The following is a 22,444-nucleotide window of genomic DNA, read 5'->3' as shown; positions in this document are numbered from 1 at the left end:
TGCCTTCCCATTTTAAGCTGTGGCTCTAGTGAAACCACTTTGTAGCCAGTAGCACAATTGCTTTAATGCTACTTTTTTTTTGTGACAGGTGTTGTCGCCAGACCTTCCCCATTTAATGTGACCAATATTTTGGAAGGGTGTGAGGCTTTCCAATTAAGTGGAAAGGGAGATAGAGAAGAGTTGATAGCTCATGTGCTTTGCCAATCCCTCTGGAAAATCAATTCCTATTGAGTGCCTTCTTGTTACTGTCAGGTAATGCAGCCATATGGCTGCCCTAACTTACGTCCTCTAGTTAGCTTATAATCAGAAAAGTCTTAAAGGTATCTTGAAGCTCTATTTTTGTCGGGGTTGCTACCCTGTCTACACCTTACTCATTTGTTCTTTTTCAAATACATAGTTCTTTGTGTGTGGAGTATTTTTTTATTGTTTTTCTGAAGTAGTGTAGTTACGGGACTGGGTTTGTTTGGGTTTTGGAAGGGGGAGTCCTTCTTACAGATGTGCTTTGCCAGGAGCACACACCTTTGTCAACATCCATCTAAAAGTGGGAATAATGACAAGATTTTATTAGAGGTAACTCTTAACATTATACCGAGTATTTGGGAATATACTTGTTATTGGTTTGTATCTTTTTTTTAAAGTATTGCTCCTTTCATAATAGCAAAGGTGATGTAGATAGTTGTTGACGTACTGTTTACTTGCTATGTCACAAAGTATAATTCTTAATGGGCAAACAATACTCAATAGAAAAATAACAAAGGTACCATGAGTTTTAGTCCACCTTTTACTTTGAGAAAGGAGGATCATTCCTTTTACGTATGTCTGGCTTGTTCTTAAAGATCTCCAACGATAGATATTCAACAGGCTCCCGACATCTTTCCTATTTGAAAAGATCTTCCAGTGTCTAACAAATGCTACTAACATACTGCATGCATATTAGAAAAGTGTGAATTCGAGATAATGAAGTGAATGGTGGATCAATGCCAATATTTGGGCTAAAATATGTAGTAAAAATTTAAATAAATGATATTTCAACCTCATTTTTTAATCTAGTTGTTAAAATGCCACCTTAAAGGTAATTGTATATGCCACTAACATTTTTCTCTATTAAATATTTCGCAATACTTATGACAAAGTATGGTGAAGTAGAAAAATAAATATTATTTGTACTATGTAGAGGTAAATTTATTATTTACATAGTAAACAGTATAGTATAATTGGACTATTTGAAATTAAAACTGTTGTTTTCAAGGAATTATAATTTTATTGTATGCCAGACTTGAACCTGTAATGTGATCTGCTGTGTAGATGAAACAGAATGGTCAAAGGAACACAAAAAAGTAATTTTTCTTTTGTTTGCATGTATTAATTTGATGCATCAGTTAAGGATTCCAATTAAGTAGAGATTCATGTGTCTGTGTAGCTTGACTCTTTATTTTCTGGGCTCCAGAAGACTCAGTGGCTTCTTTACTCCTGGACCTAGATGATTGAAAATGTGGTCCTCTTTATTCAGAAAACAGTAAAAATGCAGGCTATTTTCTGAGACATAATTTCTTCATTGAGCAATAATACTTTTTAGACTCCAGTTTAAATGAGAAGTCCCTGGAATTAAAAGCTGTAAAAGGTTATTGTTACTGCATGGAAAGCTTTGCTACTACCGAGTTAAATAATGTTTCTCTTTCTGCATGCATCATTCTGTTATTAATTATTTAAGCTACTTCCTAGAAATCATCAAGGAGAATGCAGAAGGAGAGCAAGTAATATAAAATACCTCAACTACAACCATTGCACTGAAAGGCTATTCTCTGTGTACAGTAATGGATTTATTTATATTATAATCAGGATCAAAGGCAAGGTATTGGTTAAATGTTTCTGTAGCTTTCCTAATAGCTTGAGAATAGGTTCTACTCTACTGTCTTACTCTACTCTAGCAGAGTGGATTCAAAATTTCAATTATTTTAAAATCATTTGACTGCTATGAAGTAAGTGGCTTTATGAGGCTGTCTTTCATACTACAAAATTTTAATCAGACTTACCATTTATATTTCTTGAATGAGGAGGCATGTTGGAGAGAGAAAATCTCCATAGCTTGAACAGTGCACTGTAATCACTGCTGCTGCTGTTTTGGTCTGATTGGAGTTTTTGGTAGACTAAAATGTCCTGCCCTTTAAATAATGGGTGGACTTAAATCTTCCTGGTATTAGGAGGTAGGGAATGTCATTATTAAAAAGGCAGCCTGGTAGGCAGTAGAATTACCCCTTGAGTGAGTTGGTTTGTATGTCAATTGTAGAAGAAAACATACGGTATATAGAAAGCTATTAAACTGTTGGCAGTTCTGAATATACATGGGAAACCATAGGAATACTGTGTTCAGTGTCCTGTTCATTCTCGCAGTAAGGAAACAGTCTTTCTGTTTATCACAACATTTCAACAAACTGTACAATAGGATCAGGCAGTCTGTATGTTACTGTGGCGTGTTTTTAAAATGTGACAGACCACTGTGAGGTGTTTCAAAAATACGATCATTTCTTACGTTTTGTTGTTAGTCTTCCTCATCGTCTATGCCTGTCATGCTAAACTTCACTCTCACTTTGCTTTCAATGTGATTTGAGAAAAGCGTGAGAGGACTTTCAACAAGTATCAAACATGTTTCGTATTTCATACTAGGAGACACTTGAAAGCTAAGGTATTGTTTCGTAATGAAGCTCATGTTGCGAGGCCAAGAGCTACTAACCTTTTTCCCAATAGACAGCTTTGTAACAGAAGACTTTCTAATGAAAAGGTAATATACTCAAAGCAGTGCCTCTGTTGGCCAGCAGTTCGTCTAAGGCTCATTTTATTAAGCATGTTAGCAGAAATACTGGCAGCCTTCCATTCCTGTTATGAAAGTTATAGCTGCACACTTACGGTCTCTCAGTCTGTAGCACAAAATCTTGGCCTTTTTGTTAATTGTCTAAGTAGTGGGAACACTTAAGATGGTCACTTTAGATTAGGGAAAATGTGAATGACAGCAAATACAGTTTGGATCTATCTAGTTTGGTACTAATGTTGATATCAAATGTATTTCTTTTTTAAAAGATTAGGTCAAGTTTCTCTGAGCGGTTAAGCATACTCAGTGGCGTAAGTGTGAGCAACTAAGTCTGTCCAAAGTCATTTTCTGTCTAAACGATGATCGTTCAGAACTTTTACCCTGGTTAGAAGCGATGAGAGTGATGTGGTTATAAATGGGGTTGGGGAAAGGGGGTTGGCACAGATCAGTGAAGGAGGGGTGTTGTAATTTTCCCCTTCAAAATTGAAACCAACTGACAACATTAGTGAATGGTATGTGATCATCTTTTGTTCTTTCAAATGTTTTTACATAGCCGTGTTTTTCCCACACTATAACAATGATGATCATAAAGCTGAAACTATTACATAAATCATGACAAATGAATGCTAATATTAACCTAAGTCAATTAAATCTTACCTCCATTTAAGGCAGCTCCTTTATTAAAAAGGATTCTGGGATTTAATTATAAATTAAACCAGCTTTCTGCAAGCACAGTAGTAGAGTTACTAATCTGGATATTTGACATTGTGCATACTTTTGCAGAACTTTGCTGTTTCCCATCTCTTCAAAGCTGTTCTTGTTTACTATTGGGGGAGTGTTCCAGATGTATGTATACAGTCTATGAAAGTAATTCAGAGGTGTGTCAAGGTCATGGTGCATTTTCAAATTCATAAAAAGCTAGGTAGTAGTGGTCCAACTTAATTTTTGTAGAAGACTTTCACATTCAATATTTGTTCATAAAATCTCCTTGAATGATCATCCTTTGAAAGTGAAGCACAACTAACTAGATCTCAGAGTTGCTGGCACTTGTATATTGTTTGCTTTTCAATACCCAATACACACTTGCTGTTAGTGGGACTGTAGATAATATACATAATGCTCGTTGTCTGGGAATCTGAGTGCACGTACATTAGAATTTCAGTTTGGATCAAAATTGTAGGGGGCTTGCAGGGGTTGGCAGGAGGTTTAAGGAAATTTTCCAAGAATCCCTATTTACTTTTGGTTCTCACTGTAAGTACTTCATTCCTTTTACATAAAACTCCTCTGGAAGAAGTGCTCCAGCTGCTTATTAGTATTTGGCTCCTGTTATCAGACTAGAGCTGATTTGAAGTAAAATTCATGAAAATATGTATCCGTTTCATTTAGCAGATCAGTTTCTGTAGTGCTATGCTATGTTCTTTATGAAACAAACAACTCTTCATTCTGTCCTTTTCTTCTGTGTAGTGTCAGAAGTTGTTTTCCCCATGTGAGTAAATAGTAAATGAGGTTTGTCAAAATATACTAGCACAGAAGATCAACGCTGTTGTATCATGACAGCCAGGATGAAGAGCAGGTTCATCCTACAGCTGTGTGTGTACCACAGATTTCTCTGCCTTTCAGATGCCCTTAACTGATCTTCCTAAGCTTTAACCGTGGCCACATTTCTGGCAGCATCAATGTCCCGTTTGCATCAGCATTTACTGCAGAAGGGGATCTCATCCAGTGCCCAGCAACTGCCACACTCCAGAGCTTTAAAGGAAGAGTTGTGGTGATTGTAGGAAATGCAGTGAAGAACACAGCTGCTGTAAGTATATTGCTATAATATATATGTTGATATTTAGAAATACATCAATGGCATGAATAAAGACAGTAGTAAATAAATGCTAGAGTCTGGATAATTCAGAGTAGTAACTTTGGGTATGATGACAGGATTTGGGGTGATTTTGTTGTTGTTCTTCATTTCTGCTTCTAGACAAAGACATATTTCTCTTCAAGTGATCAACATCTGAGAAAGTTGACGTTTTGAAATGAAATTATTTAACGTTACCTTTTTCAGCTTTAAAATCTTTATTTTTGGCATGTTATAGAAGTGACATCAGCACTTCTAATGTGCATCAGTAAGATCTAGTTTTCAAAACTGACTTGCATTTACTTTCTGTGGTGTTAGGAAGCACACACAAGGTAAGTAGGGTGGGGACAGGTATGTTATGAAGTCCAAAGGAAATAAGATATAATTCATATTCCTACTAGTAAAAACCAATGTATTGATTAGTTTTTTAGAATCATTTAGCTCCTGCAGTTGTGCTCAGTGAAGAGGAGAATGGTTCCTACTGGTGACTTTCGTATGATACCTTTATTGTCAGTGCCTTTAACGAGACAGGGAGAATATTCAGACTTCCCTGTTCCTTTTTGTGACTAAATGTTTGGTGGTGTTGTGAACCAGCAGAATAACAAGTAGAAGTATTTCTTTTGCTATTCTTCTCTCAGGTGAAGGAAAGTTATCTATCTCTTTTTTTTTTTTTTAAATACATGCTCTTAAGTATGGTATACCTTTAGTTCACCACAGTTTCTTAAGCCTATTTACTCAAAGGGCATGAACTGTAACCCTGATATGACAAGGAGGGCTGTGGACCATTAAAAGGTCTTCATGTGATGGACAGCAGAAGCATCGGCACAACACATGCTGGAGTTTTTTTTATACATACAGGGAGTTGTAAGTAGTGTGAGAAATCCCTTACATTAACCTGCATTTCATCATTTAGAAAATTAACTTGTGCTATGTATCATGTCTCTTAAATAGTAACAGAGATGGCATAAAAGAGACTGTACAGCATATCTCAAATAGTTTCAATCAGTGAGTATCTAGGTTTGTGCATGAGATCTGGGTAAGTCCATGATAAATATTTCAACATGAAATCAATCAACTTGAATAATCACAATAGCTCACTAAATGCTGAATGCATAAATTCCCCCCTCAAAGGAACAAATGCAAAATGCTAAGAGCCAAATGGAGATGATTTAAATGACACTTTACACGTTTGATGGTGGGTTATGCAGCTGCTTTCAACAATTACATTTTAAATCACTGAACATCCTAATTTATCTCAGTAAGAGCCTAACCACTCACTAATTTCACAAGGAATAGGAACAGGAAAAAGAAAGTGCTTTGGTATTCACTAATGAGTGTCTTTATGGGAGGTACCCCACATACTACCAAGTCATTTTCTGGGAGTTGTTTTCCAGAACCAGTCAGAAATGTTTTATCTGAAACAAAGGAACACACTAAGTATTCTGTCTAAAACAGAATGAAGAAACAACCTGAAAGAAGGGACAGAAGCTTTACAGTGCGGGTTGTGGGTTACACTGTAGCTAAGAAGGTACAGTTTTCTCCTGTAATGTAGTGACACTTCTTATGCAAACTTAGATTTTTATTTTTTTTTAATGTTTCGTTAAATGAAAGTTGAATGTTTCCTTTGCAGTGCAGCTAAAGAAAACTTGCAGTGTGCTTAGTAAGTGCAAGTGCTTCAGTCACGTGAGAGGGTGCTGCCTTATACTCTAAACCCAGACTTTCTGCAACCGAGACAATGTTGACCCGGTTTACGTGCAATTGTCAATATTATAGCTTTCCATAAAAGAGAAGTGCTGCTTTGCCTCTTGATTTGCTTTTAGAGTTCTTGAAAGACTAACTAAAGAGTGTAGAGTTTTAAATAGCAACAAAATACTGAATTGACCAGTTTGACCACAAATTAATTAAATCCTGGAGCCTAAATACTGGTAGGGACTCACCACCTCCATCACACCCTTAAAGTACATATAAAACCAGCCTCAATTTGACTGTGTTGATAAAACTTAGAACTCCTTTCTTTTGTGGATTATTTTTTAAGGCCAGTTCCAGTTTTACTCTGCCTGGCTGCATAGAACTGTCTGCCACTGTTCATGAACTTAACCAGTCCAAAACTATGTAGCTTGAGGCTTGACAAGAACAATAGCTATTACTTTTTACATTGTACATTCATACATTACATATCCAATCATATGAAAAATTGCACAAGTGAATGTGTGGAAACAAAAACAATTTTGTCCAAAGAAATGTTATAAGATGTCTAGACAGAGTTATGTATTTCCAGCTGAAAAGGAATGAGCCACAAATTGTACCCTCTACCATAAAGGAGAATTTTTCAGAAGTGTTCACTGATATTTACTCCATTAAAAATATGGAGGTTGGCACTGTTAGATGTTTGGTTTAAGTTTATGCAGGACTGAGAGAGGTGGGGTAAGTGTGAAAAAACACTGATTATTTATGGGGCTATTTGTAATTAGAAGGTTGAATCTTTCAATTGCGTTTCATTTTAGTAGCCTACTTGGCATCATTTAAATAAATTTAAAAATAAAAAAAAAGCAAAGTTGAGTGTACTGAACACACGTGGAGAAAGGCCTTTTTCCCCTTTTCACACTTCTTTTCTGTTTCTGTCTTTTGTAATTGATTTGGTGCCAGATGATAAAACATTTAAATTGGAAAGAAAATGCTGTCTAGAACTTGATAGGCGAGAGGAAAAACTGAAAACTTCACCACAGCACTGTTCCAGCAGGAGGCAAAGGAAGCCAGCAGTCCCGCAGACCAGCATAGCTCTGGCTCTAGTTGAACACTTCCTTAGGACAGAATTAAAACAGGGTAATCCTGCTTGTTAAGGCATTTAATTTACTCAGCCTAAAAGTTAAATGAATAGATTGGCTGATGTACAAGAGGCTTACTGAATGTGCCATTAGCAGCATAAAGGTATTGTAAAGAGGAGCTTGCACTGGGCATCGTGTGGTGGTGCTTGGCTCGCACTCCTCTGCAGAATATTCCTTCCTTTAGGCTGATTCTCACTTTGTGCCAGCCTTTCTTCTCCTAGGGGATTCTGGGCACTTGTTAACAGAGCAGATACTTGTTTGTCTCTGAAAACAGCAGGAAACCTCTACATAAAAGGCATTATGCTGGAGTTAATCAACCAGATTCTGTTTTGATTTTTAACTTTTAAATATGCTAAGTGGCAGCATCTCTTAAGTGAATTAAATTCCCCTTTCCCACATCCATTGATAGATAAGTACCTTGTAAGTTCCAGTATGGGCAAGGGATCATTACAGTTGGGAGTATAATAGTTAAATGGGCAACGAGTGCTCAACTGTAGCTTCTTTTTTGGGTGCATGGCAAATAGCATATCTCCTGATTTTTGTCACTTTCAAAGTCTGAGATGCAGCAAGCGCAAAGGCGGATCATAGTTATGCGTATGTAGGATGGGGATTGGTTTGGGTCTTTTTTTGGAAGGTGACATTACTTCTTCGTCTCCCCTCCTTCAGTCAACTTTGAGGTGCTAAGCCATTGTTTCTTTCCGTTTCCAACTTTTTGTCTGTATTACTGCAATGTTGACTGAAATTAGAACAGGAGAAATACCTTACCTGATATTAAATCATGCTCCAGCAACTCAATTTTGACAGTGACACGCTTCTACTTGTGTGATGTGGTTGTTTAATATGTATGTGTTTCCCTGGTGGTTTAATATGTGTTTTATTGTCAGTTAAATGCTATAACAGAATAAAGTATACAGGACACTTTAATCTGTCTAATAATTAGCAAGTCATTTATTTCTTGCCTTAGGAAAAAAAGTTAGATAAGCTGTAAGTCAAAGCTTAAAAAACATCTGTCTTTATAGCAGGGAAATAAATTTGAAATTGTAACTTCTGATTGTTACATTGATTATTTTTTGTCTAGATAAGTTATGCTGCTATAAATACGTTGTCTAGACAATTTCTGCAAGTTACTGAAGCAAAGTAGTCATTCTTACTGCATCACAGAAGCTAATAGATGAAATGTATGAATTCTCTCCAAAGCAAAGACAAGCAGTCCCGATTTTCCATGAGATCTTTCTGACCCTTTTCAAGGCAAGAGGGAGAGGGTCAAGTTCAAGATTCTTTTTGTATAACATATTCCTAGCCTGAAAAAAAAAAAAAAACTACTTCTATATGAAAGTAACGTTTTCTCTCTCTCTCAGCACACTATCAAAAATGCATTTCTTCTTACATGAAGACTGAGACACATAGGTTAAAGTGTCCAGTTACCACTGAATTTGTGTGATTTTGTTGTCATCTTCCTCAGGCCTTTTAAAAAGGCCTTGCCAGAGAAGCAAGTCCCTGCATGCTGAAGCTGGTTTCTTGTTATAAAACTGTCTTAAAAACAAAAATGGATACCCATGAAACTTCATAGGTGATCTGAAGATTAGGTGTTGCATACAATACTAAAGGGCAGGTGCATTTGTGCTTCTAAAGACAGATATGTTTAGTTAGAAGGGCCTAATGAAACTTCTGGAGTGAAAGTTAATAGAAATTAGGCAATAAGCTTCTTGAGATGTTTCTACTGTATATCTTTTAGATTCTACATTTCCTTGTAAATACTCTCTGCAGAAAAGTGATTGAACAAGTGGAATGAAAATTGAAGATATTTTCCCTTTGCAGGGATGGAAGGGCTCCTTATGATTCCCAGAATGGCTTTTTTTCACGTTTGTTTTGTTAAGGCATCACCCTCCCTTCTGCATTCAGACTCGGAGCCTACTGAAATCATCAGGCGCCTCTTTGTTGCCTTTAAAGAGGAAGAGATTGAGCTTGTATTTTGAAGAGATTGAAAGGCTTAGTTAATCAGCAACAATCCTGCTGGTTGTAACTCTACACAAGACTTGGTTAAGTCTTCATTATTTTATTCTGTAAAGTCTGTATTATTTTATTTAGTCCCTTTTATTATTGTAACATGTATGCATGTTTTCCTTCATCGACAGAAACTAGGCCAGTTGCTGTTGCCAGTACATTGCTCTTCACACGGCCCGAGAAAGACACTAGGGCTGCCAGCCAGGAGTTGCGTTACGCTGTTGTAATTCTGCCCGTCAGTGGCTTTGGTTAGTTTGCACTGAATGCCTCAGGTACAGCAGAGATGACCTAAATAGTCCCCCTTTCCAGCTAGGTATGAAAGAGGAAAAGGGGAAAATGAAAGATGGAGGCCCAGGAGCAGAATTTGAGTGTTCCCTTTCCTCTTCTGAAGTAGGTGTCAAGGAAAGCAGGCTATTTCTGAAACTCCAAACAGGTTCTCTTTTTTTAATGTTTCCTGAGACCGACGGTTGCAGTTACTGGAAATTCTAGTTGGTTGTTTGATGTAGAAGTTGTTTGGCCCATCTATGTGCCTTACTACACAGAGGTTTGGATGTTTCCAAGATGAGGAATTGTGGAGTCCTCAGCTTTACCTATGAAAATATGTCTGACTTCTGAGAGATGCTGGCAAGCAGGATCTCAGCTCTTCTCAATCATCTGGGAGATCTGTAAGGACAGGAAAGATGGGAGATGGTGAACCTGAATCCTGGAGTGGTGCTGTCAGGCTCGAGAGTTTCCTTCAGGCATGTCAGTCTTGGCTGTGGTCATACCGTCTTTGTGGGCTGCACCTCTGAAAGAGCACCCTTGTCCTTGCATGAGCTTGCATGGATTAGGTTGTATCCATATCACTCAGGGCTACTGCATTATAACATAGAATTATCACTTTCCGGGGCTGTTTTTCAGCTCTGAGACAGTGTTTTATATTTCCTGGTATTCCGGTTCAGAGAATCTGAAATAGAGATAACTGAAATAGAAATGGTAATGAACGAATAAATGTGTGTTACAAGTCCAGGAGGCTTGTGTAAGGATATTGCCAGCTAGAATGGTATTGGTGAATTTGGCAAGTCCAGTATCCATACTGCTTGTCTGGGGCAATGTTGTTTAGTTTTTCTCTAAACTGTATCTGAATAAGCTTTTGAAGAAGACTGACTGACTGCTTCAGGAGAGAATGTGTCCGTTCTGTGGGACATCCAAAGACTTTTGTCCTGGAGTTTAAGAAACGGGACAAAACTGGCAGTTTGGGTAGTGTTAGTAAAAAGTACTGCAAATCACAAACAAAGGTTTTTCATTATTGAGTATTTCTTTGAACATTTTTCAACATCTAGGGCAATCTTTAGAATTGGAGGGGGGTAGAATCTCTCAGAAGGACTTACGCTTTCTTTTTTATATTCAAGCCAACTGTTATGCATCTTTTTAAAAATACATATTTCTGTTCACTAACAGCTTTTTTTATTTTCTGTTGAATCAAAAATAGAATAGGTTTGCTTTCTGCATTTTAATTTTACAATCCATTCAACTGTATTGGGTGCACTGAATATATCTTGGTCGGTATAAATTAGCTGTGTTACAACAGCTAAATCTCTGCAATTGAGTTTTCATTTTCAAGTGCTCGCTCTCAGCTGGCTATTTTATATATATATAATTTCTAAGTGGAAAATGAAAAATGCAGGTGTTTAAAATTTATTACTTGGAGAAATATGGGTGTTTACTCTTGCTTTCATTCTCAGTAAAATTTATTCTGAAACCAGCTATTAAATACCTGTTTGTGTAGGCTTATTTTCAAATCTTTGCATGTAAGTCCTTTAAGTTACCGCTGTATTTTTGTACTGATGGAATGGAAAGTGGTCCTTTTTGGCCAGGTCTGCGTGTAAAGGATTTTATCTTGATCTTGTTAGAGCAGTAAGTTCTGCACTTTTTTCTTTTTTTTTTTTTAACATAGCATGTGTTTGCACAAAGTTGTGCTTTTTGTGTTTTGTACTTCCATTCAGTTTATGCTAATACTGTAACCATTAACTAGGCACTGTTTTGTTGATATGGGAGGCTTTAGGTGCCTATCTTTCCCTTGGTGTTAAAGTGCCATTTCATTTATCTGGAACCCTTTAATATAAGAAATAGCTGACTAAAAATAATCTTGTGTGCTGGGTCTGCTTTGTGGCATATGGAAAGTGGTGTTAAAAAAGCTCTAGACTGATCACCTCGACTATGGTGTGCTTTGAGTGGTGAACTCTTGACTGAAAACATACAGCAAAACAGACTGCTGTCCCTGAGAGGTTTGTGTAGCATGTGTCTACAAGTGAAAAACTAATAATAATCTTGTGGCAACGGATAAGTGCTACAAAATTTGATTGATATTTCTCCTCCAGCTTCTAAAGTATCTCTTTTTCTTCTGACTCTTTCAGAGTATGATATTAACATTTATACCCTGGTAACATTTGTCACAGCAGTCTTTTTTTATACTCTGGTACAGTATGTTACTCCTCCTTCCCTCCCAACTTGCCCTTTAATTACAACCTGTCACAAGAATGTCTGTGAAAGTGAATAATGTGTACGTAGCAACCCTGATGGCTAGCCCGAAGGGTACTGGGAATGATGCTTCTCAAGCTGTTATTAGTCTGTTTGCTGTAGACAGTCTAAAAATGTGACATGTCTGGTGTAATACATTCAGCACACTTGAAAGCTGTGATTTTACTGCTTGGAACAGGGTAGTAGAAACATTTTCATAAATGCTCCAATGTGCAGATTTTTAAGGTTCTTGATGGTACTTAAAGGAGCAGTCTTGTTACGCTGTTTGTATTGAGAGCAACACCAATACAGGGTAAAATGTTTAATATTTGCCCAAATTTTGATACAAATTTGCTGTGATCTTGTCTGTCTTTGAAAGCCTGGCTTCTTGTATCTGCATGAAAGCGTCTTAGCTGACTGCTTTCAAATGCAAATTACAATTTTTTTAGCTCAGTTATAGTCACCAGGAAGGGTGTTTTATGTGGAAGTGATTGATGCATTACTTAATAGAGGGACAGTGTTTCCAAAGTCTTCACCAAAGTCATTAAACAAGTTGCTCACAGATTCATCCTTTCATGTATAATATTTGCTGTGAAAGTAGCAAGAGGAAGTTCAATTTAAACGCTAGATGCAGCCAGTAAAACCACAGTAACTGAACTTTCTTGGGAAGTACATTTTGAGGAGAGGCCACTTGAGGCAGAAAGGAAAAAGCTTAAAGTCTTGTAGCATCCCTGTAATCCTCTACCTCAGACAAGCATACTCCCCCAAGTACTGGTGTTGTCTAAATGAAAACAGAAGCGTTACGGAGGACTGTGATCCATTGGTGGTATGGGGAAACAGATATATCTCAGAAGTAATGTCAACACAAGCATTTGATAAATTTGAGAAAGTATAATCACCTTATAAATGACAGAGGTTCATTTCCATTTAATATCAACCTGTATAATGGAAATTTAATTGTGCACTACTCTTGTATGTTTCAATAAATCTCCCTTTAAAATGTAGGTGGTTTACAGGTTACTAAGGATGATGGTAACCCATTTGCTTATCTCCTCACCATGTTATCTTCTGTCTTAAGAGCACCTCTGTAAATTACGTTATTTAGTGGACTACAAATTACGTATTCAGGTGCCTGTTATTAATGTTCTAGTTGACACTTTATGATAGCGTTTATAAAGGAAATAGAGCCTACATGTGAAGTCCAAGGTGGCAGTTTCTGCTGTAGAAAGTCTGTGGCGTTAATTCAGAAGAGCACCTTGGGCTTTTTTTGACACATGAAATTTTGCTCTTTTTGGATCACTGATTTTTTTTCAACTTTTTAGGAAACATTAATGTTTTTATCTATCTTAATTTCTTGGATTTAAGTTACTGATATTTGAACATAAATGAAGGTCATGTTGGGGAGGAAGTCTATGTAGGCATTTCAAATAGTCCTTCCTCTCATGCCCGTCCATCAGTGCACATGCCAGAAGTACACTTTCATGTGTTTTGAAAACACCAGCTTCATACTGTATATTTTGGCAGGGAAAGATACCAGGTGGTATTGGAACATTCAGAAACATGGTGAACAAGTTCCCGTTCTTGTCTGTGACTGACGGACTCCTCTGTCTGGGAGAAGAAGGCACAAACGTACTGAGGAACAGAACTATAAAAAGTCAAAGTTTTAATTAGGAAGACTGCAATGTTAATAAGAGACTGCTTCTAAATCTACTCTTTACCAAAAGTTACTGTTTCTACTTTCAGTGACACAATGTGGGAAGGCAGAAGGTAAAACTAGGAATGTCTTTAATCGAATCAAATCCTACTACCCTATGAATTAAACCTTGATGACTCTTCTTTGCAGTGTGGAGACAGGTGTATGTGCAAAGCTCTTGGAGGCTGATATTTGGAGTTCGATGGCAGCCCTCGGCTTATGGCAATGTATATGCCTCTGGGCCCCTGACTTGCAGCTAATTCCCGCAGTAGTGAGGTACCAATAGCAGTACATTCCCTGCTCACTGGATTTTCTCTGGCTGGATGTTCAGATGCAATATTTTGAGCTGTATTTGCAGCCTTTCTCACCGAAACTATGTAGACAACTGCAGGCAGTTCTGTGACAACTTTAAAAAAAAAAAAAAGGCAGTTCATCTTGTGTTATATCATCTTGTCGTGCTCTTGAGCTTTCTGCCTGTCATTTGCTAACAACCACAGATTCTGCAGTGCTTGCTTCGCAGAGGCCCCGCAAGAAGCAAGAGATGCCTCACCATAAGGTTATAAAAGAACCTCTTGTCATATGCAGTGAAGAAAATTTATTTCCAGCCATACCTTGGTTACTAAAGCAGTTCTAAAATACAGTGGGACACAGGCCTTAATGCTCAAACCCTAAACGCAAAGCATTTGTTTGCATATTTTCTTTTCAGATTGCATGGAATGGTGGTTATATTATGGCTAGGGCATCCAAAAACTTGGAGCAGAGTTTACAGTTTATTACCAGAAGTGTAAAATTATCAGTAGACGGGGGTGGAACCTCGCTGCTGACACATGGGACATTGTACTCAGCAAATAACATACTGCTTTCTGTCAGTCTGAAGTCTTGTTGCCAGTTTTCATTTCTGCCATCTATGAGCAGCGTTGTTGTCCAAGACAGAGCACTATCCATTAGTCACAGGTGGAGAGCACTGTGAGGTGACAGATATGTACATATGAAGTAGAGACGTCTGGTAGGAGTATTTCACTAGGAATATATACTATTTTTGTAGCTCATGGTATGCACAGCTGAGCACTATTTTTGACAAAGAGAAATATCTTTGTCTCTGTTATACTATACACCACATCTTTATGGGCTGTGATTATAGTGAGAGGTAGTTGGACTCTCCTAGTGATATCTCTGTGCATATTATACCACCTCTGCATCAGAGAGCCTCTCTAAAAGCATGGCATGAAAACTGGCATCCACATATGGTCTAACTTTGCTATTAACTGTTTTGATTGTTTGATTGTGGGGATTTTTTCATTTGATCCTTTGAATCCTGTACTGACTGACCCAAACTAATGGGGGAAGAGATGATCGAACTTCCTTTTGGTCTTCCTTAGGCAAGTACCTGAAACAAATATAACAGCCAAAATGACCTGACTGATCCATTGTGACCAGTTGCTCACTCCCTGGTTAAATCCATCCTGATTCACAGAGAAGGGAATGCAATAGCTATGTTTGACACATAAGTGGACAGAAATAAATTCCTTGCATATATAAAATATCTTTGGTGTGAAGCAAAAGCTCTGGCTATGGAAGGAGTTTAAAACTTTGCTGCTATGAACTCTTACCTGTTAAAGAGATTATTTCAGGACTTGTACTTGACCAGGTAATCATGTAGTACATCTTGTTCTGCCTTAGTATCTGTTATACTATCACAAGGAATTAGAAGGAATGTAAATGTAAAAAGAAATCCCAGGTACTAAGTTTGGATAGGGTGCGTACTGCTGTTCTTGAGTTGGTAATTCAGTTGTTTGTGCAAAGTTAGTTATTTGGACATCATGCTTGCACAGCATTCTGGAATAGTATGACAAATAATTTTAAAGAGTCAAAAAGGGAATTACAAATGTTTTACATAGCCCATTTGGAAGCACTCAGTGATTTTACAAACGGTACTAATTTGTCAACCACGTATAAAGCAACAATCTCAAAGACTGGGATGGCAGGGCAGTCTTTCTCATAGCTATTGGAAATAAATAAAATATAATAGTAAATATAGAAATATATTTAGTATATACAATCACATAAATATATATTATAATATATATAAATATATATTAAATATAATAGTAAATATAAAGTAAAACTAAAATAGTTTCTCTCGGATTAATCCATTTTGGTGGCTTGCTTTTTAATTGTATTGCAGTCAGTATTTAAAAGGCAAGTTTGACATGTGATACACAAAATATTGTTCCTTTGTTTTTTGATTTTGATATTTTGATACATAATTTTTGTTACTTTGATTTTTTTAATCATTATTATTATTTTGATATACAAAATATTGTTCTTCATCAGTGTAGCAACTTTTCATGAAGTTCCTACATGGAAACTGGCAACTGCTGTGCTTGGTTTATGGAATGAATTAATTCAGGGGGAGGTGCTTGCACTAAGTAACCTGCCTATGGGCAGATTGAGGGCGGGGAGAGTACAGCTGCTAGACCCCAAATTCATATCTGACATCTGTGAAATCAAGTCACGTTGCACAAGTTTGATAGGTAAGCAAATCAAACTGTGATGCTTGTACACTTGGGAACCTACAGAAAACAGCTGGGAGTTAGATTAATGCAGAGAAAAATATCTGTTACTTCATGCTTTGAGAGGGGTTCCAGTGATTACTCTGAGATTAAATAATCCTGTTAGAACGAGGTAAAATCCTGCCTAAGCAGAGATAAATAAAGTTTGGGGTTATCAGTGTGACACTTTCATGACCACCAAATTCATCCCAGCTGTTTCAACAGACAGGCATGGGTTCCTGTGTTGGACTAGTTGGTGCAAAGAATGAATGTCTAGGGTCTGATAATTTTTTCTTTTGTTTAACTTGCCTTACTTAACACAAAGTTATTTTGATTTAAGGACTATAATATGCAGTGTGCTAATGGTATATCCGTTTCAGTTTGCAGCTCATCTAGTGAAAAACAAGTACCCAAGGGTCTGCATCCTAGATGGAGGAATCAACAAGATCAAGCCAACTGGTCTCCTCACTGTTCCTTCTCCACAAATTTAAGTGACCGTAAACATTCAGGACAATCTGTCTGAATAGGGAAGTCTTACCGTACAACATAGATATCCCAAACCCAAAGGGCATTATGGCGTCTTCACTATACAAGCTATCCTGATAATCAGTGTCTTATCCTGCAGATCTAGAGCACAGGAGCTTTGCGTTTATTCTTTGATTCAGAGCTTCAGTTGGAACAGATGAAAACTGTGAAGCTTCAAGCTTTCCAAGAAACCTCTTTCAGCGTTGTTGTAATGCACAACTGGTTGAGCAAGTCTGAGCACAAAAAGAGTAACTCAGCTGGCATTTGGTATCTTATAAATATTTCTGCAGAACAAAATAAACTGGCACTTGATGGTTCTAAGCTGCACTTAAATAGATTATTTTTCGAAAGTATTTTACTGTGAATATTGAAAGTAACAAGCTGAAACTGTACCCTGTGTGTATCCTGTGAAAAAGTGTGTTCTCTAATATTTTAAAGAGTAATTGCTGTATCTTGTGACCTACTTTCTTTTTGAGAAAGCATTTTTTCATCTGATTGGAAATAAAGATGTCCCCCAGATTGGAAGTCACTGTAAGAGCTGCTGCTGAGTCAATCCAAACTATCATATCCTGCGGAAGTGAAGAAGGCCTACTCCTCTGTGGAGAATTTAATGTTCTATTTCCGTAAAGACAGCAAACACAACAATTTCTGAAACAATTACATTTACCAGAAAGGTAGGCTTTTGACAATACTAGGTCTTACGACTATAGATCAGTTATTCCGCAAATAATAGTGCTTTTCAATTTTAGAAGCTCATGCCTTAAAAAGAAACAATGCTATTTTAATTTTCATATGAAAACATTCTAGAGTAATCACTTTTGTATGAATTGGGGGTGCAAAGTTCTCCTTGGTTCTCTTTCAGCTAGTGGTGTCAAATAATTTTTTTTAAGTCCTGTTTTTAAACATGAACTTTAAAACTGACAGATCGAGACAGCAGACAGGTTTCTAAACTAAACTGGATGCAAGTGCTGTAGATGAGTGAAAGCAGGCTTCCACAAAGGGCATAAGGTGACTGTGCACTAGAGATGTGGAAACTACTTTGCAACAAGAAGCCAAAAGTATTGAAAGCACCAACAGAAACAGGAATTGGCATCTCTCTGTTGCCGAGAAACCAAAAATAAATTTGATTCAGACAAGTACCACCTTTCAGGAGATGGGGGGGGTGGGGGGAACCACCCTAATTTCTCCCCTTCAAAATCCCAGGTTAGCTTTGCTAGCATGTCAGGTCCATCATTCTAAAAATAATGGGGGCGGGGGGAGGAAAGGCTAGGAAAAGAAAAGAAACTGTCTTCAAGAATGCTACTTGGAAATAGTACCTTTAATCCAGGAAAACCAGTTGTGATAATGTAAGACTGACAGTATGGCTCTGAAATTAAATGGAAATTTGGAAGAATTTATTTTAGAAGACAAACTTTTAGATTTCTCCTTCTACATTTTTGAAGTTTAGAAAACACTGGTGTGACATGAGGCTTAGCAATCACTGAAGTGCGGGGATTAAAATGTATTTTGTAAAATGAACAAAATTACACCAAAGATCTGTTCACCTGGTTACAGTCACATATTAGCTTGCATTGTGAATTTGACACCATGCTCTTTATTAGAGCATTGGCTGGGACACAGCAGTTTACACGATACAAGCTCACTGTTAGGGTAATGAGGATTTTCTCTGGAAGATACGGGTATCATACGCCTTAGTTGAGGATTTTGTATCATGAATAGTTTTTAGTTTGGCCAACGGAACATTGCAGCAGCTGACTTAATTTCATTTTTCTTCTGTCACAAGAGATTTCCAAAACTGAGACAGTTGTGAGAGGGGAGAGGGGTCAGTGGGAAGGCTGTGAACAGTCTCTATAAATCACAGGCAAAATGATCACTTGTTCTGTGGGGTTTTTTAGTGGTGGTGGTGGGGTTTGGTTTTTGTTGTTGTGGAAGGTTTTTGTTTTGGGAGGTTTTCACCCTGTTTTTTGCACTCCCTTTTCAAGCATTTGCCTTTCATAAGTGGATGTTGGGCTATACCTAATACAGCAGTTCAGGTGATACTATATATTTAATCCCAGCTTGATATTTCCTTCTCCTTTATACAGGTACTCAGAAAAGGACTGTAAGCACAAAGAATAGAATGCCTTTGAGAAAGCAGGATTTAACGTGTACCAGCTACTTGTTACTTTGGTAGGAAGGGTAGGAAGTATTCTGTATCTCATACAGGTATTTTCATTCTTAGAGAAGCCAAGTTATCTTTTGAGTGAAAAATACCTAATACTTAACGGCTTCAACAAATCCTTTTTGACAGATACAACTGGTTTTAGTGTTTATATGTTGAATATCTATAGATTTCGGCTATAATGCAGTTCAGTCTTTGCTTTCAATTTAGCTGAGTAAGATTCAAAGCCGATGTATTCCATTTGTGTATGGATATGTTTTTGACAGAAGACTTAAAAGCTGCCATTAAGTAGAAGTTTACATTATAAAGTAATGTTTACATGTATTTTCTGGGAGATGTTGTGAGAGAGGATGTGTGTAAAAGCAGGAAATGTCAAGAACTGCTAAACAGTATTGAATTTTTTCCCCATGTAAATAGAACTACCTTTTGTGGTAGTTTCTCATTAAAGAATTTTATATAGTTCTTGCGGTGGTTGCCCAGTTTAAGAGCATGAAAATTTATTTGCTCTGTTACCCCACCAAGTTGAGCGCTGCTTTGGTGGAGCAAGCAGTTGTCAGGTTTGTATAGCTTTTGAAAGATTTCTGGAGGCCAGGTTTTCCAAACATGTACATTTCTAGCACCATGGTTTGTCCAGTTGTACCATGGTCATTCTCTGTTTTAGACTGCAACTGGATACCATAAAGATCTAGTAGGAGAAAAAAATTATTAATCTTCCAAGCTGATGTCTTCTACTGCTAGCAGAAAAATGTCCCAACTAAATATTTCCCACTGTTTGGCCTGGAAAAGGCAGCCTCTCCCAGTCTATCTTTTTCTTACTGTTTTAAAAACATCCTGAATCTGCCCCAGCCACCTGTGCCTATAGCTTCCTGCTGGGACAGCCAGATCTCCCTGCTGTTACCCAGGTGGGCATCTAAGGAGAACAGAGCAAAGGAGTTAACCCTTTTTTGGTAGTCTCAGACCTGTTGATCATTGGAGACTATGAAACAATTGCTGTTAAACTATAGTGTGTCTTTCTTTAGACCAGATGTAATCCTTTGAGATTTTTATTGCACTTTGTGTCTAGGTTTTTTGTTTGTTTGTTGGGTTGTTTTTTTACAAGTAGATATTTTTCCTATTTGGTCCACTTTTTTGAGCAAAGACTAAAACTATTTGTCCTTATCCTAGGAACCTCCCTTCCTGGACCCATCTTGTCTCCCTTTGTCACCCTGGTTTCTCTAAGTCTAGGTGACCTGCAGCCATGGTACCTTCCCAGTTCAGGATGGGAACAACTTACCTTATGTAGCAGAAAGTTTTTGTGGTGTTTACTTCACTTTAGCTTTCATTAATCTAGTTTACTTCAGGTACTTCTAGTTTGTTATTTTTTTAAATTTAGCATGAGTTTTCCCTTTAGGTTTATGTTCTCCCCACTGGTAGTCTAGGGTATTTGATAGACAGTCTTTCTGGTATTTCTGAAGTAGAAACAGTAGCAGCTCAGCAGAGACTGAGTCTCCTTTTACTTAGGTGATTTATTTTTCTGATCTCCTGAATAATCTCTAGAAGTGTGAAGGGCTAAATAATTTGTCAGAGTGGGTAAGGGGTTAAATTTCAATACCATCCTTTCCTTGTTTCTTTTTCTAGGCTTTAATCTATCCTTAGGCTAACTGACAAGACCACTACACTTCAATTTGTTGCCATCCCTCTATGCCTTTGTGTAAACATAATCTGCATAGGTATAATACAGTGGTGCAATGTTACTTCTGTGACCTCTGGATATCAGCGTCTAGACTTCGCTTGCTATTCTAGCCAGCTAAGGAAGATGCTTATTGGACTTAGCTGGACTTTGGAGCTGCATCACACACAACTCGACAAAACAAAAAAAAAAAACCAAAATCATATGAGCTCTTCAGCAGCTGCATCACTCATGTTGTTATTCAGAGAGGTAGTGTGAGAGCCTGTTGGTTTTGTGGCCTAAGACATACTCGCTATTCCTATTTGCAGGATGTGACTGTTGTCCAGAATATCCATTCCAGAGTTTTAATTTACATTTTTAGTTTTGGGTAGCTTATTAAGCTTCTTCAGTTAAGATAAAAAGCTATATCTTTATTTAGCTTTCATGGTGTTCAGACTGAGTTACTAGGAGGTCTGTGAATTGTGTGGGAATGAGTGTGGCCTTTTAATCTCCCATTTCAGTTATCTTTTTGCTGATGAGTCAGACTGGCCTCTCCCACTGTTATGTTAGAAACTTAACTACTGTCATCAGTCTTATCTTGCTATTTTTAATTCCTTCTCCTGGGCCCAACTTGCGAACATTGCTTGAAAGAATTATTATCCCTCCCAAAAGAGTGTTTCTTTCCAGGGCAAGTAGTGAAACTTGATCTGTGCTGACTGAGCTAACATCAGATTTGTATATTTGACTAGCAAAACTACAGATTTTTCTTTTTCTTTGAATCCCAAGCTATAATGCCAGTACTGTCATTCTTTTAGATTTCCAGCCTTAGTAGAGAGCTGATGCTAGAAACTGCATTCTGTTTCAGAAATAGTGTTTCATTTGCCTTTCAGGTAACCATGAGGCTTGAAGTTTGAACACCAAAATACCTGTTGGACAACAGTTTGTGTTCTGTGACAACAGAGTCTGTATTCTATCAGTTTAGGTTGACAAATTCATCTCATACTAGCATAAGCATGTGGCTGAACATAATTCAATGTTGCAGTGTGGCTGTCTTATCATATCAGTAATAAACCAGTGTTACGCAGAGTTTAAAGAAACTATTCCAAAAAGTAGGATCAGTGAAGTATTATTACCACTGAATCAATTTGTAAGTATTTCTTGTAAAGCTTTTTCCCAAAATATGTTTAACCATAACGTAAATCCATGTTCAGATTAACCTCTGGTAGTGGTCTTGCACATGACAGTAGTGACCCCAGTGCATGCACTGTTGTAATCCACATATTTTACTTCCCCAGTGATAGGTACTTAAGTGCTTTAGGAGCTATATGCATAGACACCAAATGAGTTTCCAGACACAGTAATCTGTGTGAAAGAACAGATACAGTAGGGGCGACTCGGAGATCAATGTGGCAATCATTATATTCAATGGGAACAATCCAGAGAAAAGTTGTAGATCACTGTTTTAATTAATATTTCCTAACTGAAGCAGTATTAAATTTGTCTCTTCTTTGTTTATCTAGGGTTATCTGGCATTACGTCATTTTAGAGAGTCATAGCATCTGATGGTATCAGCTCTTGCCAGCTGAGCTGGCCAAAGGAGTAAAAGTCCTGTGAGTACAGAACAAGTACATGGAATAACTGTGGGGTTTTAAGAGATACAGTAATTATGGCAGTGTCTTGAGTTATTGGGCTATTATTGCCTGCCTTGCTACAAACTTTTGATATGCCTTGCATAATTAGGGTGGCTCAGTTCCCCTCACGAAAATAAGGCTAATAACACTTCCTAATTTCACTCAGTGTAGAAAAAAGAAATATAGTGAGTACTGTGAGCACTTAAAATTTGTGAGTATGAGGACAATGCAGATGCTAAAGACTAAATACT

General features: G+C 37.4%; 1 protein-coding gene across 1 annotated transcript in view; it reads left to right on the top strand.

The window, feature by feature from the left end:
• TBCK (TBC1 domain containing kinase) overlaps positions 1–17,219 on the top strand; it is a 109,327-nt gene extending 92,108 nt beyond the window's left edge. The window contains exons 24-25 of the mRNA XM_009327052.1: positions 4,451–4,610; positions 16,609–17,219. Of these exons, the coding sequence (XP_009325327.1) occupies positions 4,451–4,610; positions 16,609–16,719 (271 nt within the window). The 3' untranslated portion in view covers positions 16,720–17,219. The remainder of the gene's footprint in view (positions 1–4,450; positions 4,611–16,608) is intronic.
• The last annotated feature ends 5,225 nt before the right edge of the window (positions 17,220–22,444 follow it).

The sequence above is a fragment of the Pygoscelis adeliae genome, unplaced genomic scaffold (assembly GCF_000699105.1).
Source record: "Pygoscelis adeliae isolate BGI_AS28 unplaced genomic scaffold, ASM69910v1 Scaffold87, whole genome shotgun sequence".
Lineage (NCBI taxonomy): Eukaryota > Metazoa > Chordata > Aves > Sphenisciformes > Spheniscidae > Pygoscelis > Pygoscelis adeliae.
This window is presented reverse-complemented; position numbering and strand designations above follow the sequence as displayed.